General features: G+C 39.4%; 1 protein-coding gene across 5 annotated transcripts in view; it reads right to left on the reverse strand.

Moving 5' to 3' along the window:
* Positions 1 to 25,980, reverse strand: part of LOC142399009 (laminin subunit alpha-3-like) — a 62,349-nt gene that overhangs the window by 30,916 nt on the left and 5,453 nt on the right. For 4 of the 5 annotated variants that reach the window (XM_075483333.1, XM_075483332.1, XM_075483335.1 and 1 more), the window contains exons 3-18: positions 17,777 to 17,894; positions 16,004 to 16,122; positions 15,733 to 15,903; positions 14,243 to 14,340; positions 12,148 to 12,263; positions 11,332 to 11,450; positions 10,327 to 10,417; positions 7,976 to 8,107; positions 5,749 to 5,799; positions 5,608 to 5,655; positions 4,382 to 4,516; positions 3,569 to 3,703; positions 3,071 to 3,202; positions 1,632 to 1,684; positions 1,029 to 1,128; positions 138 to 190 (exon numbers count right to left, since the gene is read on the reverse strand). In XM_075483333.1, coding sequence (XP_075339448.1) covers positions 138 to 190; positions 1,029 to 1,128; positions 1,632 to 1,684; positions 3,071 to 3,202; positions 3,569 to 3,703; positions 4,382 to 4,516; positions 5,608 to 5,655; positions 5,749 to 5,799; positions 7,976 to 8,107; positions 10,327 to 10,417; positions 11,332 to 11,450; positions 12,148 to 12,263; positions 14,243 to 14,340; positions 15,733 to 15,903; positions 16,004 to 16,122; positions 17,777 to 17,894 — 1,671 coding nt within the window. The remainder of the gene's footprint in view (positions 1 to 137; positions 191 to 1,028; positions 1,129 to 1,631; positions 1,685 to 3,070; positions 3,203 to 3,568; positions 3,704 to 4,381; positions 4,517 to 5,607; positions 5,656 to 5,748; positions 5,800 to 7,975; positions 8,108 to 10,326; positions 10,418 to 11,331; positions 11,451 to 12,147; positions 12,264 to 14,242; positions 14,341 to 15,732; positions 15,904 to 16,003; positions 16,123 to 17,776; positions 17,895 to 25,980) is intronic. The other variant, XM_075483334.1, reaches the window with a different exon arrangement.

Genomic DNA, 25,980 nt, shown 5'->3' on the forward strand with positions numbered 1-25,980 from the left:
CTAAACAAAAAGATGACCAAGCAAAGAGCGATGATACAAAGATGAAGCTAAGAAATGCAGTCAAAACATGTTGACATTGATATAATACAATGTGGTTAGACAGTGACATATCGTTTTGTGATATTGAAAACACTCACCTGTTCACATTCTCCAACCCCACTTAGTGTTCCTTTCAGATCACACTGACACTCTGGTATGGAAGGAAGGCAGAGAGGGGAAGGGTTATGAGAACGTAACGGGGGATCTGTGAATGGTCCCTGATTACAGAGCTTTGTAACATTCATGGTTGAAACACAGTGACACAAAACCCTCCAATCTTCAGAGATCTGCACATCAAAAGGTCTGGAGAAACTTTTATAGTCACAGCCTGCCATCCACCCATTAAAAACAAAATTCCCTGAATGTCTGGCCGCAGCAAACCAAAGGCATTCTTGAGATATTAAAAGCACTTTTCCTGCTCTTGTGTCTGCAGGCAGCATGGTAGTGATAACATGTTTGCAAGAGCAGAGTGAAAATATAAGACAGATACCTGTTGAAAGCCTGAAGCTGTGACCTGTATAATGGGAGCAACCTTTTTATTTTCATATAAACTATTTTAAGTTGGAAAAAGACAAAGCATGCATGAAGTTGGACTTGAAGGGGGGGAAAGGTGAAGTCATAAGTTGCTGTTTTCAATATTCCTATGGGTTTATCATGTGGCCAACTGACAAAATTTCTCACTGAAAGCAAAGAAAGCTTTAAGGAATTTGTGAATTGTTATTTTTCATTTCCCTCTTGTGGGACTGGAAGACAGATCCGGCCCTGTTGGAAGGGGTATGTTGACATATTTTCTGGGTAAAAAGGGCAAATACCCATATCAGTACTTAGTCAGATTGCTTCTGGAACTTTACCATTCTGTTAAAAGGTTAGGTGAGGAATCAAAATTGTTTTGCTTACAGTAGGCCAGCTAAGCATTCATTCATTTAGATCACTCATGAATGAATGCTGTGATAGTTTTCTTGTTTTGTTTTACGTTTCTGATAACCCACCTACGCAGCCACGAGGGTTGTCTGCAGCCAGGTTCCAGTAGAGAGGTTTACATCTGTTACACATGGTTCCTTCTACATTTGGTAGGCAACGGCAGGAGCCCTGAAACAACAGATAAGGAATCTAAGAACTGTTGAGACTGGTAGTTTCTACTTAAATTACATAAATTAAATTACATTTGTTCACAATCAGGTAGATCAAATCACTCTTGAGTGCCTCCATATTGTACGACAGAGCAAGTACTCCAGAATGGAAGTCTGCAGCTTTCTTTCTTTCTTTTTAAAATATGTCCCCAGCTTAAAGAAAGAACTACTTTAATAGCTGAGCATTACTTCAAGCTGTTGTTGTTCCTTCCTCTTCAAAATGAAAGGAAGTCTCTTTTCCTTTTACAATTACCTTTAGATTTCATGGGAAAAGCACTTCCTTTTTATACAGTTTAACAGGCTGGCTAGAGTTCAGCCGTGTTATCAGTGGTGAGCCTGTTATTCCATCTGAATCCACACCCAGATTAGACCACAACCACTTTTTAGTATCAATGCTTATAGAGACTTGAGCAATAAGAAGCTGTGACAAACAAAAAATTGAGCTTATAGAGTGTAGCTTACCGTTTGAGGATCGGAGACCTCTGTTCCTGCTATGTCACACTTAATAATGGAGGCTGGAAAATGAGCACACAAAAGAATGTAAAATAAATAAATATTGTGGAATTATAGCCGACTCCGGCTTCCTCCCACTGTCCAAAAACATGCATGTTAGGTTAATTGGTGTCTCTAAAATTGTCCTTAGGAGTGAGTGTGAGCGTGTATGGTTGTTTGTCTCATTTGTCTCTGTGTGGCCCTGTGATGGCCTGGCGGCCTGTCCAGGGTGTACCCCGCCTCTCGCCCATTGACCGCTGGGATAGGCTCCAGCCCCCCCGCGACCCGACCGACGGATTCAGCGGTATAGAAAACGGATGGATAGATGGATGGAATGATAGCCACAAAAAGTTGGTAAAAAACCTCAGGAGCATATTGCTGAGCCCTAATAAAAAAGGTGCTTTAACATTCAACATTAAGGACCTAAAAACCAACTCAGGCCTCTGATGCAATCGTGCTGATGGGAGTGTCAAGTTTTAAAGGTGGCATCCTACAACTGTGCTGATCTAAAAACACAGGTGCGACCAGCCTATTTAAAAAAAGACCAGATGAGTCTACCAGGAGCAGTGCAAATTAGTTTAAATCAAGCAGATCTGTTGACTCTCAGGATCCTGTAACTCATGTATGACACAGACACAGCTTGTTTCTTTTGAGATAATTTTAATTATCTCATAATAATCTTATATCTTAAAAACATGGATCTGATTATCTGTTCAAGTAAAATATTTTAGATGCACTCTTTGGCTTGGATCAAAACAGAGTGTACAAGGATATTCCTATAAAATTTATGATTGGTCCATTACATTTTTTTTTTAAATAGCATAAATTAACTAAAAATAAACCATGAAGAGTTGCAACAAAAAAAAAAAATGTAGTGTGGCTTGTACATTTTTCCTTCTTGTTAGACATTCCAGGTCGTCTTTGACTTATTTCAATCAATTAAAAAATAACACGGCTTAGGCAATCAAAAGAATGTTCCTATAACGTCTTCTTCTGGCATTCCAAATAGGTTCACACGAATGGAGAATCACCTGTGCCTCTTTCAGCACAGCAACTCCCTGCCATGTCAGGTGCCCAAGTTATGACATGCTCCTTTTCAGTGGTAAATAAGGGCACAAGTGACAGTGAATTTCAAGGCACAAAAGCTTTGTATATGAGTGGTAGTGATTCATTTACATATCTTTATCCCAGAATTTTACACACTATAAGGGAAACTCACATAAAAAACATATGTAACAGCGCTAATCAAACAATCTCCAGATAAGCACGAAGCCTTTTGGTAAATACCAGCTGTCAAGAAATCGTACTAAATTACTCATAGTGACAAAGCACAAAATGTGAGTAGATTGAGGTCTATTTTCTACCCTGGAATAAAAGCTTTCATGAGTACAATGGCATCCCCAGGTTACCTGAGCACTGGGGGAATCTCAGCCCAGAGGCACAGCGGTCACACTGCTGGCCCACCACACCTGGGAGACAGAAACACTGCCCCGATATTGGGTTGCATGACCCATAAGAGCCTTCTCGTGAACATTGGCATGCTGAGGACAGAAAATAAGCAGAAGTTATAGCTTACAGTGTTGCCATCATTGGGATTCAGTGACTCTGACATGTAAAACAGTTTAGGAGAACTCTTGAGATTAGCCTGTTTGTTTTTAGAATCACATTTCCTTAAGACGTTCCCAGTGGCCTATTCATGGGACGGTCAAATACGTCGCATCTTCCTGTTCTCTTTACTGTGTCATACACATTGCTAAAAACATCAGTGCAGACGACAAAGTAGGATTTTACAGGACACTGTAGGAAAAGATTTTTATTTTGCTCCAATGTCATGAGAAGAGGCCACAGTGGATGCAGTGAAACCAGAAGCGACATTTAATTTTTCTACAGGGATTAAACTCACTCACCAACACAGTCCGGGTATCCATAGTAACCTGATGCGCATTCGTCACACTCCTGTCCGTGATAGTTAGGGAAGCAATTACACTGACCATTTGGACTGCAGACACAATCAGCCACACCAACCCCATCACAGCGACATGCTGATGAAAGAAGAAAGTAATCCTGAAGAAAACTTCCAAAAAGGCTCATTTAAATATTAATATATAATTCAACTTGAAATCATTTCAACTTTGAAAAATGTTAATTCTGCTGTGTTGTTATGTTCATTACAAATTGTAAATTTAACTTTAAAAATGTCTTTTTCAAAATGAACTGTGCAAAAATAAGCTGCCTGAGGAAAGGTTCTTTTAACAGGATCATTTAACAGTTTACAGGTTACGACTCTTTTTCTTCGGGAGGCTGCTGTCCATTCCTTAATATTATTTGTCTATATACATGGATTAATTGATAGCATTTCTCAAAAAAGAAGCATTTAGAGCTTTTGTGCCAAGGTAGCATGAGTGGGCAAACCAATTTTTTTAGCATAGTTTGTAGCTACATAGCAAACATTCTGTAAAATGTATTTTAATGTACTTAAAGATTAGTCTCGATCAGAATGACGAAGAATTTCTAATTCAAAGTCTGTGTTTACTCACTTTAACCTGGTTTTGTTAATCTTTTACTTCACACAAGTTCACTTCTATGGTTCACTAATTAACATCCTACTGCCACCTTTATCAAACAAAAGTTAAGTTCCACAATTATTCTGACAGCTAACACTGATACATTTTTACAGTCTGTGGGAGTAAATGGTTGTCAGCAAGGTGGTTTTGTCTCACCCTGACAGTTTGGGAAGGAGTGGTATCCAGGTCCACAGTGGTCACATTGCTCCCCCTCCACACCCTGACGGCACAGGCAGCGCCCTGTAGCATCACATACTCCGTACACTGTTCCTCTGCGGTCACAAATACACGCTGCGCGCAAACAAATTGAAAAAAAATTCATTTCAACAATAAAAGCAAACCACTTAAATTCAAACTAACAGACACTGTTGATTGAAATGATTGATACTGAGTGGGGCACTTTCTTTGCTCCAGCTAGTTAGAATAACAAATACCTTAGCTCAGCTGAGCTATTCTCATTCTGTTGCACACAGTGGTACAGCCACACAGGTGCCTACGTCTTGTCAAACCTCATCTGATATTGGTATGTTAATAGACTTGGTACCAGAGAGACTACCACGCGTTACTCTGCCTCTAAGCAGCTCCAAAACTGTGAAATAGGCTTTTCGAAAGGCTGCTGATGAAAATCCTTTTCAGTCTGCTAACAGGATGAAAGAAAAGTTTCTAAGCAGACATGCTACAGGAATGCTGTTATTTGATTTTATTCTATAAAATTCAGATTCCTGAAATAGATGGAGGCTAAAGGTCTTTGTTTTAATAGTAATGCCATATTACTAATAATGGGTTTCCCAGCTTAAAGAAAACCAGAAAATGGAATTTAGAACAGGGGCCATAACTAATATTAGACTGGTGAGTTCTCAGAGAACAGTCCCACATGACTACAGCTATCACAAGGGGACAGAGATCACTTCAATCCCCACTGATGGACCGATCATTTGAGACCATCAGACTGCTATGCTAAAACAACTGCACGTTATCTGCTGTCACTGTGCATTGTCATGCATTATGACAGCATTCTAACCATCCCAACAAACCCAAACATAACAGACACCAGGCTTCACAAGGCCTTCAAACATGACCTCATACATATATACACTAAGCCTTCCGGCGACAGACCTTCAGCACATGTTTTTTACGTTTAACTTAACAGCAAAGACAGTCAGACTCAGTGGTACCTTACATGGTCCTCTACAGTCAGCTTTAACCGTCTGCCCTGCCTCTAAGTGAATGTGACTCATTAAATGCTCTATAAAAAAGCTTTCCCATAGGGCATGAGCAGATTTCTTGTAGATACAGGAAATTCAAATGGGAACCAGCAATAAAAGCAGTTAATGTAGCACAACCACAAAAAAAATCTTTATCTTTGGTATGACCACACTCACGTCGACAACTGGGTGAGTTAAAATAGCCTGGGGGACAGGAATTGGGCACTATACAGAGAGAGAGAGAGAAACAAGAATTACTGTTTAAACATGCCTATCAAGCACCATGGCATGTTACAAAATTTTGTTTACTGAACTCACCGACAATAGTACCTGCTGGAGATTTGGTGGTCATCGGGTACACGGGGTATCCTGATTGCAAAAGAAAGACACAGAAATGAAGACCTCCTGTCATGGGAAACTGTAATCAAGCAAAACCTCATGTGTCAACTTCAAGTATGGCAGGGAAGAATTGTATTTCCTGCAAGAATCAAATTGACTTTAAAAAGCATGAAAGGGCACAGACTTCAGCTTCTTTAAGTTTTCTACAAATCTGCCTCTTTGCCATAAGATTGGGGTGACCATTCATGCCGCTCTTATGTTTGTGCAGAAAATCTGTAGCATCAACTAGCAGCTGGTTGGCTTAGCGAGGATTATATTGCTTCAGAGCAGTTTTCTTTTTTTGTAGTCTCAGCAGGTTCCCTAGCAACTGCAGCATCACATGACTACTACAATGTTCATTTCTAGGCTTCAATTTTCGTATAGAAGGAAGAAATAAAATTTAGCATGTTCAATACTGACCCTCAGATTTAGTGATGGGCAGACTTTTTTCACTTTTTTAGACAATGAAGTAAGGTTGCCTTTCATCCTGCACATACAATATTGAGGTGGAAAGTAAATCTTTTCTATTTCCTTGAATCTTCAGCCTATAGAATGTGTTCGTCTCAAAGTGTTTTGAGTTCTACATGCTCATACTTTTGCTGATAGCTGTATTTTACTTATTCATTGATTTATTTATTCAATTTGAGTGCCCTTTAATCCAACACAGCAGAGGCAGCAGAGGCAGCAGTGTGGGCAGAATGAGAGGAATGGCATGCATTGAGGACTCAAACTGGCTTGCTGTGAAGAGGAACTTTTGTGTCTCTACATTGGGCGCCTGCTCAAACAGTTGAGCTGCCCAGCGGCCTCTGATAGACTTATCATGACTGGTATTCTGATGACTGTGACATTGCTTTTAGCTCGTGTTACATAATTAATAACAATGTCTGTAACAAACACGGCTGATTATTTCTTCCTTGCTTTGTCTACTGAGGTTGCTGATACACTATGTTTTTCAAATGAAATGTTTTCATGTAATTGTCAGATATGTCCACAATAGCCTTCCAGGGCAAAAGTTACAAAACCTCCATTTAAAAGATAACCTATAGCATGTTGCAATCATTTCATAAAGACAAAAAAGAAAGACATCAAAAAAGCATCTCTTGAATCTCAGACCAATATTAATGAGTGCAGACATGTTTAATCTAGTTTGTCAGTGCTTACAGACTATATGACTTAGAGTAATAAATCTTTTACTCATAAATGATGATTACGTTTAAGTTGATGTCAAGGGAAACAATACACCTCAGGCAGATCTACATACCTCAGGTGTGCTGGGTTTGAAGCGTGAAAAAACAACACCTTCAATTTTCCATGATAGTTCCGGTCAAGACCAGATTATAAGGGGAATTTAAATGTGAAACTTTACATGCACTGGATGTCACGCAATGAGCCCTTTGACTATTTTGCAGTTAATTAAAAAGCATTTAAATTTCCCTTGGCAAACACATGGATCACAGGACCTGCATGACATCAGGAGCATGATCATCCAACGATCTAAACAACAGCATGTCACTCAAAGAGAGAACATTGAAACACCATAAATAACTTCAGGAGATGAAAGGCTGAGCGGCTTATCTTTACACCCAAGCAGACTGCCGGGTCTGTGCCAGAAAAGATCAATGCGATAACAAAGAAATATTCTCTTTGTATGTCTAATTTCTGTATCTGTTTGTTTGGATGTAGCTATGGCATGGCTATGTGGAATGTGCAATAACACAAATCAGCTCTACAATATGTGCATTGGTCTCTTGACATGTAGCCCTACAGCATTAAAGGCTTAATTCTTTCAATTACGCTTTGTCCTGCAGGGGTTAACCTGACAGAGAGAGACAAAAAAGGCTAAAAAAGATGAAGAAGGAAATTATTATAGCCATCAAAGAGGAAGCTTGGCAGTTCCACCTGCCTGTGTGAAAGATGAAACACTCGGGATCACAGCACCTCCTTATCTGCTAGCCAGGATTTTTGAAAGGACATTAGCAAGGCTAACTTCAACCTTTTTAGTACTGTACTTGTTTTGATCTCTCAAAATGGTAACTTGCATGTTTGGTTATCTTTATATAATCACTAATTTTAAGTTTTTGTTCCCCATGAGTGAACATACACACATGTCTAAATACCTCGTGTCTTAATGAGTTAATACAAAGCATATTAAAGTAAATAAACTTACGAATGCACTGGGGGTAGGAATGGAATCCGTCAGCACAGCGATCACAGTTTTCTCCAGCATATTGTGGCTTGCAGATACACCTCCCAGACCCCATTTCACAGCCAGCAGTTGTCCTCTCATCACAGCTGCAGGCTAACAGGTGTTAAATGATGTTGTAAAAAAAAAAAATAATGCAAATAAGTAACAATCTGATGATAATAACATATGCATATAAGATAAGTTCGAGCTGACAGTAAAAGAACCAGGAAAAAATACATTTTCTGCACTGAACAGCTAAATAGGAATGTAGAAGGTTTCCATTTCAAGAAGAGAGCTCTTAAAAGCAAATGATGATTCTTCCTTTTACTGACTCAGAGAAAATTCCCCTGCTAAGCTGACTTCATTAAGTTTGTGGATGGTACGGTTTACTTTTCAGTGTTCCGAGCAGCTAGTTTAATTCAACTACTTTGTCATATCCAAACACAACTGCCAGCTATTTATACTGTGAGAAATAGCCATGGAGCATTAAAGTATTGTAAACAATGGCAGTTTAGCAATAACACAAGCAGTGATGGCAGTGGGGATGGTACAATGATGCATTTTGTGTCTGTGTAAAACAAGCTGCTTAATCCTTTCTTTAAATAAAACCATGTTTTGGCTTCACTGGTTAGTCATACATACTGTAGGTAAAATGCCCTCATGGTGAGACATTAATTAGGTGCAAAAACATCTGCAGCTACAACCTGGAAAAGCTTGCAAATACAAAGCAATGTGCTCATAGGACCGATTGAAGCTGTTGAAAAAAGTGAGCTGAAGAGTTGTTTAAAAGCTAATAGGGAGACTCTGAGGTACAAAACAAAAAGATAACGGACACATACGAAATTCCAGTGACACAACAACATTTAGAAAGTTTTAAGAGATGGTTTATAATGGCATCACTCACAAGTATAAAAGTGGATGGGTTTTTTTTTTCCCAAAAAAGTTTGGAGAGAAGAGCAGACATTTGTAGCTTTCAGCCAAAACTTCTTTAACTCTTTATTTTGGTTTTCAATTCACATGTAGATTTTTAAAGCATCTGAAGTACATATGTCATGAGAACATAAAACAGGACATAAAACAGGACAAAAAACAGCACCGTTTTAGAAAGCAGCAGCAGTGGGAGCATACGTTTTTTTGCACAACTGCAGATGGCAGTGATTACTGCTGAGCATTTCTGGAATCAAGCTCTTTTTTTTCTTTTTTTTTGATGCAGCAGCAGCAATTATTCTTACATGAGCGACCCTTGGGAAACATATACAAAATATTTTTAGGTTTTATTGCCTTTCGAGCTTTAAAGGGATTATCTATTTATTTATTTATTAGTTAGTTAGTTAGTTTATTAATTCATTTATTTATCCTTTTTTTGTAAAGAGAGATGATAAATAGCTCTTATAAGTAGGCGAGATCTTACCTGCAGCAAACATTGCTTAGAGGACTGTTAGTTTTGGGAGCTCTTAGTTCAGAAGCTTTAGTTGGGCCAGCGCTAAAAAGCTATTCAGAGGCACCAGAAGAGCAATTTTTTTTGTCACCCAAAACAACTAAAGCCTAAAAAATGTAATTGTTCAAATGAGAGCAATATTGTGGAATTCACATCGTGTTGCTTCTGCATCAGATAGTCGATTACTTACTCACTGCACTTTCTAAACTGCAAAACGTTCTGTACAATTAAAGTCCATTATCTGGTCCAAAAGGGGTCGGTTGCAACAATATGCTCATGTATGCTACTGTCTGATACAGTAGTGACACGGTGTAAATATCCATACTATAGCATTCGCTAAAAACGCATGGAAGTTTCTGAGTTTCAGTTGTTTTTGATGGCTAGACGTTTTGCTGTTGAATTTTTTTGTTTTGCATATCAGAGCCATCAGAAGATATTGTGGTCTGTACGTCACAAAACAACACAGGCACCAGACTTTTGCAACAACGCAAACCCAATTTTGTCCCACATCGACACTTTTTGTCTCGTCACCATTGCAAAGTGTTTCAGTATGTTTGCTCGGATCTCTCAGGCATGGCTATACACCAGCAGCCTCGGTAGACATTTTCACTCTCTGATGAGTTAAAGGAAAACAGATTGCCTCACTCCAAAAAATAAAACAATCCACTCTCAGTAAAATTAAAGAAACTGTTAACGGTTTCAGAGATGCATAAGCCGTCACAAATCTCCCCAACATTTTTCTCAACCATCTCCCAAATAGTTGGGCAACACCCAGATCTTGGCAAAATTAACTTCTATTTACAATATATATATATATATATTAATTAATTAATTATTACTCATTAGGATGTAAAGATAAAGTAGGTCAAAATGAAAAAGAGAACATTTGACTTACGTATACATCCAGTGGGAGACTCAGTCGGCACTCCGTAAGGTCTGTAAAAACCTTCGATACATCTCTCACAGTTCACTCCAGCAGTGTTGTGCTGAGGAAGGATTTTAAAAAAAGTAATCAGGGATCCCCTTAAAACTGAACTAAGTGTACACGAACGTCATGGTAATTTTTTATTTATTTTTTTCTGGGGCATAATGATTACACAACAATAATCTGGTGCACACGCTTGAATCTATTTGGGTTTGTCTAAAATTTTAGCACATATCAACAGGGTTAAATCTATCCATGCACTCTAAAAAATATCAATGCCCACACTGGGATTATTTAATCAGTGGTGCTGAAAATGAATGACTGTAGCTTCACTCTGCCGTCATAACAAGAGTTTGTTTGAAAGCACTCTGTGCTTTGACCAATAAAATGTACTAAATTAAGTCCAAGACGGTCAGTGCAGATCTAAAAGAGGCTCATAGACACAACACAACAAAAATGTAAATGTCTCTTTGAGCCATTTCTACACATTGGCAGACTTTGAGACCATTAATTCAAATAATTCTACAAGTTACTGGGAGCTGTAGCCACTTTGCCTGCTTTCATAATTTTTTTTTTTTTTTTTAGATTAAAATATTTTTATTTTACTATCATTGTGCCATGAAAGATAACTGAAAGTCCATTTTAGCCACAACATTCATCTCCATGACAATTTCAACAGAAAACACATCTGGGTAATCAGACAACACCAAACTATGGTGATGAGATAAAACATCAATTTCTCTTCTTCTCTACGATATTCCAGAACAAAACCTGTCAACGTATCACACAATAGCACAATTTTATTTTGGCCAGTAGATGACTTCACAAATCAGTTTGCACACGTTTTAGAGTGAATAATACAGTATAGAATGCTTTTTTTTTTCCACCTTCTTTTTTTTGATACTCCCTATGCCTTTAAAAAAACAGACAGATGCACTCACAAGAATCAGTTTAGACTTGATATGCATTTCTTACCTGGCAGTTGATACACACTCCTCCTCCATCGTACCTGCCGAAGGTGTCTAAACTTGCTCCCCTCTTTTCCACCTCTGGGTCATAATAACAGTCAAAGGCATGGAAGAAACACTGGCAGGCTGAGGTGGAAACCCCCGAAACAAACACACAGACACACACACTCAGAATTAGTCTATATACTCAGTAAATTAACTCTGACTTCAAGAACCTTAAGCTACTTGTTAAATACTAAAAGTAACTGTAAAATCCAAGCTTAAGAAAACGGAATATCCACTTCCTGAATGCCACCCCTGTGTCTCAGTGTTTATGAATGGTTAGGGTGCATTTTAATGGCATGATCGCCCTGACTGGATTACAAGTCTTCTTCATCTTTCTCTGTTTGTTTTCGTGGCTGCTGACAGCTTATATTTCATGCCGGGAAAATGTGTCAACAGTCCAAAGCGATTAGACTCCAGCTCACACAGGCAGTGCTGGCTGCCTGGAGGAATCGCCGATTAGCTTCCACTGTCTAGGCTGGCGCAGGAGGGCCCGGCTAGCCGACTGAAGAGCTAAGTAAGAAGACAAAAAGCAGCTATCCCGGAGCTAGTTGTGCATTCTGCTGTTCATCACACACCATGTGAGGAATGTCTTCTTGACTCTTCACTGAGGCTAACAACAATACCATATGAGGGCATCCACAGCAGGGCTTCAGTATCAGAGGCAAGAGGACACTTCAGTCCTCTGTGGGGGTCGTAATTCACGGAGCCAGCAGCATGGGGAAAAGCAGAGTGTGGTTTTGTTAACACAACCAATGAAGCATTGTACAAGAACACTTACGCTGACACTCATTTGGGCTGTCAACAGTTGCAGCCCGCCATGGCTTCTGGTTAAAGCCTGGGCAGCAGCGATCACATGAGTCACCGCAGGTATTATGTTGGCACTCACATGGGAGCCTAAAGAGAGGAGATGACACACTGAGAGTCAGTGATTTTTAACAGCTCAAAAGCAACAGTGCAAACTGCACATCACTGACATTTTAGCACTATGAAGTTGTTTTAGACAAACACATTAGCAAAATCCACAAGATGCAGAGATACAGTTCATAATGTAATGAATAAATGAATAACTGTGTTTCAAATGACTGATACATCAGTAATATTGGTGAGGTGTGTTGTGAAGACCTGTAAGGATACTAAAATGCTTTGCCCAGCCACGTTCCCTTCACCCTGCTGTCTACTAACAAACCGTACAGATGTATCTTCCACTGTATCATCAGACAATAGAGCAGTTTAACCACACATGCTGTGAACAGAACTGCCCCTGGACTATGGATAGAACCTCATGATGTAATGGGGGCCTCATTCTATGCGCAAATACAATGCAAATATGCACAACACAGTGTCACAAGCCATTGCTCGCAATATGCATACGTGTCAAATCAGTTGAGTGAGTTTGAGGGGAGAAAAAGGAGATATCTAGTCTGTTATTTGTAATAATACCGCACACAATTCTGTTGTGATTGACAACCAATATCTGCCCGATTACTGTCCAGAGCAGGGTACTCCTGTAGGTGAAGATATGGTGACTAAAAGACATCTGATGAAAGCATGAGGAAAAAAAACAAACAAAAAAAAACAGGTCGATGCAGGATGATTCACTTAAAGGCCAACATGTTGTCTAAGAAAAATTGTAAAACTTGGCCACATCATACACTTCAGCTGCAATGACAGAAGACCAGTCTCCTTATAGGACATGTGAATGGATAAAAAGCCTGAAGTCCTATACCTGACTATCATTAAAAGGCACAAGAGTCTGGCTGCGCCACTATTCTTTATTTCAGGTTACTTTTTAAAGGAAAACATCCTTTTTAAAATAGTTCGCAAATTGATAACCTATTATGTAACACATCTCTATTCATTTCAAAGTTATTGATTGACTTAGATAGTTTTAGAAGATTGTTATCTCAAATGGAATTTTGTCACAAACTGACTTTTATGAAGGGCTGTGTCATCGGTGCCTAAATTAATCATTTTAATGAATAGATATCATGTGTGTTTATACCCTTTTATTGATGAAAAGGGTAACATCTGTAGTTTTGCTATACATCTCTGTTGTTATATAATAGAATCATCAATCTATAATCCTCTATATTCACAGCCATGCTTGCTTTTGTGTACTCCTGTGCCCATGTGAAGCACCGTGTGGCTCATGCAGGTAAACTTTACCGGCACAGAACTGCATGTACGTCAGGGTCACCGGTCAAGGCTGAGGTCAGTCATTGGTCAGTCAGTCTTATCTGGGCTGATTTGTGTGTTTTTCCCTTCAAGAACTTGCTGTTATCATATATCTCTCCGGTGTTATCGTAGAAAATATTAGAACGGCTTAAAGCCATTGAGAACAGTAATTTAAAAATGCTTCAAGTTACTGTCAAACAATCAAAAACTATCAAGTATCCATAAATCATATGTTGTTCTTTTCAGCTTTCAGCTTTCAGCTGGGTCAAAGCAGCAGTTTATCACAGATTAACAAAAATAAAATGGTGCACTTCACAATCTTGATGTCAATACCATCTTCACTGGTTATCCTTCTTCACTTCATTAGAGATATTTCTGTATTCTTGACTGTATCTGTATGATGCTTGACAGACTGGACTTGGCAGCATGCCTTTTGTCTTTACCCTGTCTCTTTCAGAAGAATCCATCACACAGTGGAGCCCATTGTACAAAGAGACAACATAACTCTGTTAATAAATAAGCTGAAGAGTTGGAATTTCTGGTTGAAGTTACACTTAAAAGTCAACTGTTGAAAATCTAATGAGGGAATAGCTCAGATTCTAATTAATGAGTGCTGAAAAATGCTTCAACCACAGCTTTCCACACAAGTGTCATGTCAGATGTTCGTAGCACTGCTGAAAATGAAGAGTATTACTGACCTCTGTGGGTTGTCTGGGTTACTCCTGCCACACACCTGAGCATGCCCATAGCACACGCAGCGTCCCCCAATGCTGATGTCTTTGATACTGTAGTAATACTGTCAGCAAATAAGCAAAACGTTAGCACCAGCACAACTTCAAAGTAGTAGTTCTGTTATCAGAGACATCAACCACAGCATAAGAAATGTCTGGCCCTGCTTGGCAGCAAAGATGAATCAGACATAACAAACTTAAACCATAACCCATGAGCTAAGGGTTTTACGGGGTTAATCAGTGCATTTTATAAAAAAGATAAGAATAAGATAGAGTTGATGTATACAGTGTGTCAAGTCAAAAAAAAATGTCACTCTTGTTTTTGTTGGCTGTGTTTTGTTCTGATTTCTATCAAGATGATCCCACACTGCTTCAATATTACTGAGCTCTGGAGAGGGTTCATCACTCCATAAGACCTGTTGCCACAGATTTTAAGTCCAGTTCTTGTGCCATTTGGCATATCTCCACCTTTCTTCCAGTTTCCCTTTCTTAGAATGGCTTCTTGGAAGCCACTCTTCCATGGACCATTTCGTTTCTGACAAAGCTTCAGTGAACAGTAGATGGATCAACTGAAGGTCCTGATGCATATCTCAGGCCCTGTTTCAGGTCTTTGCTGGAGTGTTTTTCTATTTCTGAAGGACATCTTCTACGGCTATTGTTCATCTGCTCTTGATTGTATTCAAGGCTTGTAACTAATTTTGTCCTTCACTTTTCAACTTTGCTGATATTTTCAAGGACATACTGTAAACCATGGTGAGTTCACCTTGTTGATGCAAAACTAATGTGTTTTCTTTAACATTTTTCATAGATGCAACTATAGAAATGGGAACAAATTGTGTGTCTTTACAATGTTTTGCTAGTAATAAAGTGCAAACAGATAAAAATGAGAACCAAGTCTTTGCTAAGTTGTCTGTTATTAAAAGATACACCACTGGTTGAGTTAGTTGCCTTTTTTTTTTAATAATTCATAGGTGTTAAGTTTCGTAGAACATTTAAAAAACACCCATTCCTCTGAAATTGATCAGGTACAAGGACTGGGAATTATTGAAAAAGCAGCAAACTTTAAAAGACATTCAGAAACCACGTTAATACTATTATTATCACTTGTATTCAATAAAAGATTAAAAGAAAGTCTGGCTCCTTGGAAGCCAGAAACTGCTTCTTTAAATAACATATTATACTGTGGTTTAGGGAGAGGTGCCATATCTCACACCTGCTGCCTGAAGAAGCTGTTCAAACCAGTCATCAGCAAAATAAATTCCCATGCTGGCTGGACAGACAAATCTGACATTAACTCTTCAAAATGATGAATGTATAAGCAGAGCAGTGTGTTTGGCTCAGCAAAAAAGAAACTGGCAGACACCAGGTGCAAAACAGTAAGTTTGGCTTGCCCAAATGGGAAACTAGAGTGTGCCAGCATGACACCTTAGTGTGAGGTTATACAGTTTGTGTCTCACCCTGCGTGTGACAGTGGGGTCTTTTTGGGCCTTCGAGATAAGGTGGCCGAGCAGGGTGTTGGTGCGGAGGAAGCGCAGGCGGATGTTGGTGGCCTTTGTAAAGTCTTGCAGCACCGGTGAGTAGGTAAAGTTTTTTGAGCCTGGCCGGCCGTTGATCAAAGAAACCACAATCTGGAGAAGTACAAAGTTTAAAATAGGATAATTGTTTTTGATTTCAATATATCTTTTTCTTTTCTTTTTCCATTTGTTTTCCGGTTAATCAATATTTTACCTCTCCATTCTCCAAAGGGATGATCCGTGAGTATTCTGTGGTGCAGAGCTGGTCGTCGTCGTTTAAAACACGGGCATTGGGCTGCTTTTTAAACCTTTCAATACATTCACGCTTTGAATCTGACAAAGAAAAAAAGAACTGCATCACCAACTTTTACAGCAACTCCTTTCTTCAAGTGCCTGTACAAATCAGCCACATTGTTAGTCAATTAAACAAGAAGGGGAAGAGCATAAGGGTATATTGGATTTTGAATATGATAACCTCTTAAAGTTTTTTGTGTCAACATGAATGGTTTCAGTGCTGTTTATAAATTAGATAGGGGATGGAAATTTCTGAAAAGTACAGAGTTGTAACATAGTTGTAAAAAAAGTATTAAAAAAATATATTGCTGAAGGACAGATCAAACTTCAGCATGAACATGAGAGTGTAAATCCAATTAATCACAGCACTGTTGATAAGCTGTGTACAGGTGCTTGCCAGATATGAGATATCGTAACAGAGACATGACAAGTCAGCAAACATTAAACGTGTTAGTTAAGGCTCTTTCAAACATTTTTCTTCTACATTGGATTCGGCATTTGACAGAGTGACACATCATACAATGGTGCCAAATGAGTAATACTTTCTGAACCATTTAAGATCAGTTTGTATGCTGTTGCATAGTTAGGTGTTGGAAGTGTTGGGTGTGTGGTCACAGTTTATCAAACTTGTTGTCTGTTCATTCACTGCTTTGTTTATCCAACTTCTTGGCACACATTGCAATATAACTCTGCTATTAAATACAAAAATTGGGGGTATTCGAACGTGCTCGAGACAAATTGCAGAGGGGAACAAAACCAAGCACATCAGAGTTACACACACCTATCAGAGATTACGGGGATTCCTATAGGAATCAGCTCACACACGTACATGGAAATGAGGCATGTTCAGTGTACACCATTCCAAATTTTGTTTAGAGGGATAAAAAAAAGGCTTTGTAGAAAAGTATGACAAATCATACAAAGAGAAGTGATATGTCATAAATATGTGAGGAAATACGGTACTATAACTTATATTATGGGGACTTTTTTACTTTTTCAGTTCATCCCTACAACACCAGTAAAAACCTGGACCACACACAACACACACACACATTTGCTATGTTAAACTCTCTTAAGCAGGTTAATCAGTGTGTAAGGATTAAACATACACCAGTAAACACACTTATATCCACCTTCACAATAGGCGTTTTTCATGGCAGACTGATTAACTTGCCATGGCAGGAAATAACTGGGTATTATTAATAATAACTGCATTCTATTTGTGTGGTCTTGTGCCAGGAGTTTTAGGAATATATATGCTGGATCTTTAGATGGCTTTACCAAGATTAGTAACACATTTGCCCTTGTCTCCGTAATTAATTCAACAATGTCTGCAGTGAAAAGAGCTTGTTTCTTAGACTAAATCTACCAGGTATTCTTCATTTCATTTCAATTCAGTTAACTTTTTTATTCCAAAAAGATAACCAGATGCTATCAAAATAGAAGCTTAGATTTTGTCATCCGATGACAAAAGAGAATAGCTGACATTTCCAAGTGTTGGAAGTCTTGTTAATTATATCTGTAAGCAAATGTAGGTTAAATTTTGTTCCTCATGCTCAATTCAAGTCAACAGCTCAAATAGGTAATTCAGTCATATGTGAAAAACTGTAGCAGTGAGCAGGAAATTACTCTTTTTCCTTTAGAATACAACAAAAAGTAAAACATTGCAAAATAAAGAAGCATGTGAACTTACGTGCAAAGTACTGCCAGGGGGTGAATGTTCTCCCATTGTCTGCAGAGCGCTCCAGCACCCACAGGTCAGGACGAGGTGAGTTAGCAAACTTGATGAGAACATAGGCTACATGGAAGAGCTAAAAACCAGAACACAAAAAGCTGGGTAAACCAAAGGCAGACGCTGCTCAAAGCGGATTTTGGCAAAATGTTGCACTTTCCTGTGCTCTACTGACTCTGTTGACTAAGGCTCATACAATATTCTTACTTTCTTGTAAACATCTGGGCACAACATCAGCCCGGTTGATATATATCTATCATGGTCACCACGGAAATAATTACTTCAATTGAATCAGCTTCCTGTTTTGAGATGGTTTGTTTTTCTTTGTATCATGACTTCATACAGCAATATTTGTTAGTTATGAGTGAGTAAAACTGCTGCAGGTGCAGCAAGGTTTGTGAAAAGACATAAACTAAGCCCACATGATCCCTTGCTGTTCTCTGAACTCTTTATCTCATCCTTCCATCAGATTGTAGAGTCCATACAAGGGCACAAAATGATGTCAATGATTGTTTCTGTCAGACTGCTGATGCTTAGTGGAGTACATTTCCTTTGCACTTCATCAACATCATTATCAAGCCCTGAAAGCAATGACTTAAGCTTGATTGAGCATTGTATCACAGAATGGTAATTTCTGAGTCAAACCTCTCATTGTTTGATCAGCCACGGTTCAGCTTGACTTGGAATTTAAACCCTGTGACGTCTACCTTAGTGACACCTGCTGTGTCAACAAAAAGGCCTCACCTACACCTGACCACACCCCTGTCCCGTTTCGTAAAGCTGAAACACAGTTTATCAAAATGCTTTCAAAGACCCCAAAGTAACATCTATCATGGTTGGAAAAGCAGAGACGGTATATGCTTGACCTAAAGTACCTGCCTTTAGGACTGAACTGAAAAATGGAAAAGTGTTTCTAAAACATTATGGGTTGTCTTAATAAAGGACATTTTTACAGGCGTCTCTCTTCAGAAGGATGAAGGCAGGCCCGCACTCGTCTAACATCCCTCAGCACCTTGATGAAAAGCCCAGAGGGCATTTGAAATATTCAGTTCCCTGATCTCCTTGCACGAGGCAAGGAGTTGTGTTAACATATCAAAGCAACGTGAAGCATGGCAAAACCATTGGCTGTGGAGTCCTTGTGTCAAAGAGCAACCACAATTTTGGAAAAAAAAAGCCTCCCCCAACCCCCACAGCCCTCAATTTCAAGGAGCTCTTCTGCTGATAGATTGTGAGAGAGTTCAGGGGTTAACTGAGGAACTGTCTGACCTTGTTCTCTGCAGACTGATGAAAAACCCTAACAACTAGCAAAATCAGGAATAGTCTTTGACTTGACTGTCCTTTAATCAGTGTCGCCTCTGCGGAAGAACAGCCGGAGTACAAGTAAATAAAGCAGCTAAAAATGCCTCCTCTTGCCCTCAACTCTGAGATGGGGTGTGTCTTGAAATTAATCAGAGAACACTTCCACCCACTTGCAACAGGATGCACAAAAAAACAAAAAAAAGATGAATGGCGCACACAAAAAGGGGGGCTGTCATCTAATAATAGAAACAAGGAGCTGCATACAATCAATTTGCTCGTTCTGCTGAGGACCAAGAGGAAGTTCAGTTCACACGGGCTGCGGTGACATTAAGAGATTCGGGTGGGGGTATAGGAGGGCAAGATGGCAGCAGGGGAAAAAGGGTAGGGGTGGCAAGAGACGTGCTGGCTGGCAGGCAGACCCGTCTAAAATTCCAAACATAGCGGCACATTCCCCCTCTGTCCTAATGCCCCAAAAGCAGAGCTTGTTGCTGCTTTCAGGAACTCGTCACTCACAGCATCCCACAGCAGTGAAAATTTTCTCCACCACTTGTTATCAGAATGGAGATAACTAAAAGAGATCCTTTAAAAAATATTGCCCAAACTTTGAAAGAACGTTTCGGTCAGGGGTTTGTGGGGTTAGTAGATTTACATCAATTTAAATTTAAATTATTTCTGCATCACTAGTTAACTGAGGACTGCTTGTGTCATTCAGCCATGATTGTTTCTGCACATTTTTTCAACGTGAGTAATTGTATACAAGCGTAAACAAGAGTTGGGTATTTTTGCGCGGCTGCCAAACAAAGGCCTTACATCCCGTTACAAATGCATTTGATAGCAACCCTCATGTTCATATGAGCTAGTGCTCACAATGCACTGAACCTCAAGAGAGGCCTACTGATAAAGAATCTGAAGTCATTTTATTCATGGTTTCGACAAGTGAGCGTATTCAGTTCACTGATACTGTCTCAATGGCTGACATTAACGATTTAAAATGTTTTGTTCTTGTTTTCGTTCTATTTTAACCCTAAATGACAAAAAGAGGAATTCCAACTACTGCTTCTGATTGACCATGTAAGTTCTGAAATTGATATTGACAGTATCTTCTAACTTTACATTAAAACTGATGCTTTGGTGGCACATCCTGTGGTGCTTATTACTGACTTGATTCCAAGTTGCTGAGAAGAATCTCCGGAAACAAACTTGGGCAGAAACAGACGGTCTAATCTTAGAAGAGGAAGACCTGTTCTGGCATGGCTTTGCTGTTTCTCCAACTGTGTCCTGCCAAACTAAACACACACTTATAAAATATATCCAGATCCTTTGTATTGTTTGGAGGGGGTATGAAATACTGCGATGGCATGCCATGCATACGAGCAGACGATTTCAGCTGTGCAAAACACAATGACAAGCGTGTGGCTAATAGACTTGGAATAACACTTGAGCAGAGCCATCCTCTGTCCCTCCCAGAATGTGCAGCCGCAAACCTTAAGCAACAGTGTCATACATGGAGGTTTGACCTGGGAGGAGATCGGTAGGTGTCCAAAAGGTCAGCGGCTGAGCTGTGGCAGATATGGACTGTGTGACAATTACCCTCTTTGCCTTTCATCGCCCTCTTGAATTCCAGACCTTGATGTCCTACATCACGTATACAAGGTACAAACTAACCACATCTACAAAAAACTTCTGATTAACACAACGGGGCAAGAGACCCAACCGTGCCCTCAAGGCCAAACACCATTTTAGCAGCAGGGTAACATTTTTTCCCTTCCTCACTCCACTTGTAGCAACATGTAAATGGAACTGGAGAAACACACACTACTATTATTTTATCTGTCGATCCTGAGCATGTCATAACCAATATTTGTGTTGTGTGTGAATGGTCAAATCTAGATTGCTGAGCCCTGACAGTTAATGTGCATGACTGTTCAAGCATGGCAAATGTGCCCCTTTAAGTATCAACTTCTATGTTCCCACACGCTTGATCCTAATTTTAATAGAGACATAAAAAAAGCATGACCCTTTCCCTGATACTTTGGTTTTGTCATGCCTGCCACGTGGATCTCTTCAATTGTAATCTCTTTGTGTTGATCAAATGAAGTGTGCTGTGAAATGAACTGGTTAGAAATTACTTGCAACTTTCTCGGCCATTCAAAAGATGTTTTCTGTCAAAAAAGTTCTGATTCTTCACTGCATAAACCATTATATTGATTTTCACGTTTTTGCACTGCCCTGATGGCAGATCAAGTGTGCTGACAATTAAAGGTGAGAGGTGTAGACAACATGTGAAAAGCTGAAACTGAGTATTTATATTGTTTTGTTTTTTTAAAAATACATAACAATTTGGGGCCTCCTTTGTCATACTTTGCACCAAGATCGGGATCACCACAGGTCTGGACTGCAGGCAGGCCAGGTTAACACCTTTTTTCTTACTTTGGAGTGTTTGGTGGAAGGAGACTTATTTATAAAATAAATAAATCTAGCAAGGCTGGAGATCCAAACAGCTGATGTTTGTGTGTTTATTCTAGAAAGATCTTGAATTAAGTGAAAATAAAAACAAGACATTGTTTTTGAATGCAGATATGATTTGTGAAAAAGACTCTCAGGGTCATAGATAGCATGATAGCCATAATAAATAAAAACATTGGCACCAGTTATTATCACTGAGACAATGACTTAAAGGCGGGGTAGGGGATCTTTTTCTGGAACATTTTTTTACATATTGCTTGAAATACTCTTCACACCCCCATTGCAACCAATTAATTAAAGGTTTTGACACAAATATGAAAAGTTTTAGTGGCCTCTAGAACGTACAATCTAGGAAAAACAGTATCCAATCATTGTGAACAGACCGTTCACAATGATTGGATACTGATGCCGTCTATCAAACTGCAATCTGCTCCTCCTTCCCCCTGTGCGCGTACCCTGCTCCGTGAACGAATTACACGTCCAGAAGCTTGGCAGGAAGCTAAACTAGAGCCAGCTTGGCTAGCACCTAGCATTATTAAACGTATAGTTAGCATAAACTAAATACTAAATACGGCAACGATCGATGCTTGCTGTCAGAACAGCGCTCGTGCACCTTCGTGCTCGTGCGCGTTCATGTACTCTAGAGGCGTGCCTTCGGGGGAAAAGTGAAGAAAAGGGTTGGGACTTTTTACCTGTGTATTTTCAAAATGCAGCTTCGCTGGACTCAAAATCCAGGATCTCCTACCCTACCTTTAAAGCTGCGGTCGGCAACTTTTTTTTAGTCATATTAGCTTGAACTGTCATGGGATTCTGGAAGTAGAATATTAAATAGGCTGTTTAGGAAAAATAACGAATTCCGTAGCTCCCTCTGAAGCCTGTAATCATGCTTGCAAAAACCGAGCGCTCCCGGCTGTTTTTAACCAATCAAGTTAGGGTGGAGGAATCCTACCTGTCAATCACAGCTTGTGCACACGCTGCTGAGCGTGAGTCTGCCCCAGCTTGTGTGCGCTCACACTGGTGTGAACTCACGTGCACAACCTCGTCCACAGAGGGGGAGGGGTTTGGGGGGCGATTCGGAGTTTGTTAGAGGTTGGGGGAGGGACCTGAAAGTTGTATCAGTTCGAATTTTCCGACTTTAGACTCGCAATTTTGAAAACCTGCCGACTGCAGCTTTAACTTTCTGACTGTACTGTGGGACAGCATCTATACAGAACAAACGATATAAAAGGAAAAGTCATAAAATTAAAGCGTAAAACGTTTATAATCTACACCACAACATTTAGTGTCATACATGGCATCGTCTTGCTGAAATACCACCAAACTAGATTGGTTCTGCTCCTTTATAGCCAAGCAGACATAAAATCATTTCCACAAAAGAATTCTAAAATTTTGTTTTCTTCCGATTACAAGACAGTTCCTCACTTAACTCCAGATTGCTTTAAATGAGCTTGGGCTCAGATAAGGTGTTTGCAATTCTAGATCTTGAATTTGTAATTCATTCATTTTATTTTTCTAGCATGTTAGAGTTTCACTCTTCATTTGTGAAAGCAGCAATGAGCTGTGATCTCTTAGACCAACTTTCAGAAGTGCTCTTGAGCCCATGTAGTGCTTTACATGGATCTATGTCGGTGTTTCACGTAGTGCCACCTGACGGCCAAAGTTCACAGCCATAAAGTGTTGCTTGTTCAGCCTTGACATTGTGTGTGCAGTGATTTCTCAAGACTCTTTCTCAAGCATTACACTACTTTTCCAAATTTTTGTAGCACCCATTCCAATTATTTTTATGAATCAGCTGATGAGATCAAAAAATTACTTCAGCATACTTCATATATTGTCTTTGCCCTTCTAATCAATGAAAGGGGCATAAGATGTAAGTTAGAAATGCCAAAAATCAAATCAAATCAAATCAAATTTATTTATATAGCACATTTCATGTACAAACAGTTCAAAGTGCTTTACATAAAATAAAAGCATTGCAGCAGGGAGTGCAAGAAGCATTAAAAATACATAAAAGAATATAAAAAGAAACAAATAAAATCATTTAAATGAATTTAAAAACAGGCAACAGTCTAGATAAGTTAAAAGATATTTCATGCATAGACACATGAGAACAGAAATGTCTTTAACCTGGATTTAAAAATGTCTACATTTGCTGAAAGTTTAATCTCCACTGGCAGTTTGTTCCACTTGTTAGCAGCATAACAGCTAAATGCTGCTTCTCCATGTTTAGTCTGGACTCTGGACTGAACCAGCTGACCTGAGTCCTTGGATCTAAGAGCTCTGCTGGGTTTATATTCTCTGAACATATCACAGATGTATTTTGGGCCTAAACCGTTCTGGGATTTGTAAACCATCAGCAGGCTTTTAAAATCTATTCTGTGACTGACTGGAAGCCAGTGTAAAGATATTAAAACTGGTGTGATGTGTTCAGATCTCTTAGTCCGGGTTAAAACTCTAGCAGCAGCGTTCTGGATGAGCTGCAGATGTTTAATGCTCTTTTTGGGAAGTCCAGTTAAAAGAGCATTACAGTAATCGAGTCTACTGGAGATGAATGCATGGATGAGTTTCTCCTGGTCTTTTTGGGAGAGGAAACCTTTAATTCTGTTGATGTTTCTGAGGTGGTAAAAAGCTGCCTTGGTGACAGCTTTGATGTGGCTGCTGAAAGTCAGATCTGAGTCTATCAACACTCCGAGGTTACGAACCTGGTCAGTGATTGCCACATGCAGTAGATCATTTTTGGCGCCCCATAGAGCTAACTGGGTTAGTCTACATTAAGATCAGAATTTTGACTGATATTAGCCATCTGAGCGAGCCCCTGGTGTAAGATTGGGCAATGCAGTGCAAAGAAGAATAGGCATCTCCTTCTGTTAGAGTGGATCAACCATGCAGGAAAAAAAAACAAAAAAACATTGCAGCCCAGTGGGGGTAGAGCATTTGCCCTCCAGTTTGTAACAATGTAATGTACAACTGTTAGTCTGTCTGCAACAGGTGGGGCAATGGAGGGGGAAGAGGGTTGTCTGGAGTATTTTTCTCTGTCTCCATGACAGAATTAGTTGCATACGGTAACAATGAACAGATGGCTAAAAGTTACAAGACACATTTAGGTGTAACAGAAATGTAAAGAACATGCAGTTTTCTACTTGTTTGCAGTCTTCTCAAAGTCAAAGTGTGAGCTGCAGCTACTAACTTATCTGTGCTTTACTGTATTAAACCTTATGTTTGTATTTGATCTTGTTAATCATCAAAAGCCATGCTGAATTCACAAAATTACATTAAATGAAGTAATCAGAAATTCCATATCACATTTTCTGTGTGTTAGCTAAATTCTCCCTCAGTTAAAATGCATCTTGTTACATCTGTTTTTGGATTTAAAAAAAAAACTCCTAAAAACTTTAAATGTCGACATAAAACTTATTTTTTCATGAGCAACATGTGAAATACTACAGTAATATTGAATTGTGTAGTCTTTTCAGTATTCTCTAAGATCTCTGACAGTGACCTCAGTTGATAGCATGCGTGAGAGTGAGCTATTCATGACACAGCCCTGTCAAATAGGTCTAGGAAAACTGCTGCTCTCTTAACACTCCCTATTGCATCAGTGCCTGCGTCAGTGAACCTGTGACCGGTGATTAACATTACCATGTTCCAACTGATGACAAGGGCCTTGAAGAGGTGAAAAGATCCCACATTAACCCCCACAAGCTTTTCCACACTGCAGCTCCAGATTTAGGTGGAGCTGCAGTTCAACAGTCAAATGAGATGCACACTTCAAGCCAGGCTGCTAATGCTAACAAGCCTACCATGACTGTTAGTGGAGCGGTAAATATCAGCTGGGTTGGCCTAATGCCTCAGGCACCCTGGCTAAAGACAGTCACTTACATCACCTCCGTCATCACTGGAGCGATATATCTAACTGCCAATCTTGCCTTTGGTGTCTGACTGAGCCATCTGCACCGTAACTGCAAATATTTATGATAAAACACATATCTACAGCTAGTCAGAACACAGATCAAATTTTCATAGCAAATAACTAGGGGCTTACACATGCAAATCACATGATATCTCAATTAGTATAACAGGCAATACCGCTTGCTGCATGATTGAGAAGGAGGCCGCTCAGCCATGCGCACGGATTCTGTATCATCCATTCATGTACCTTTATGTCTGCTCAATACGAAGGCTCAGTAGAAGAGGGCTTGTTGAGAGGGAAAATTAAACGTTTTCAGTCGTGACCTATGTTTTTGTATGTGTTTTCTGTTTAAGCACGTTCTCACCACCAAATTACACCACCTCTTTCTATCCATTTATCAAATGAAAAGAGAGGGCTAGGTCACTTTCTAGGTTGCTTTAAGAGAGCCAAACCTTTGTGAGAGTCTGAGAGCACAGAAAGGATGTCACAC

This window comes from Odontesthes bonariensis, chromosome 14 (assembly GCF_027942865.1).
Source record: "Odontesthes bonariensis isolate fOdoBon6 chromosome 14, fOdoBon6.hap1, whole genome shotgun sequence".
NCBI classification, from domain to species: domain Eukaryota; kingdom Metazoa; phylum Chordata; class Actinopteri; order Atheriniformes; family Atherinopsidae; genus Odontesthes; species Odontesthes bonariensis.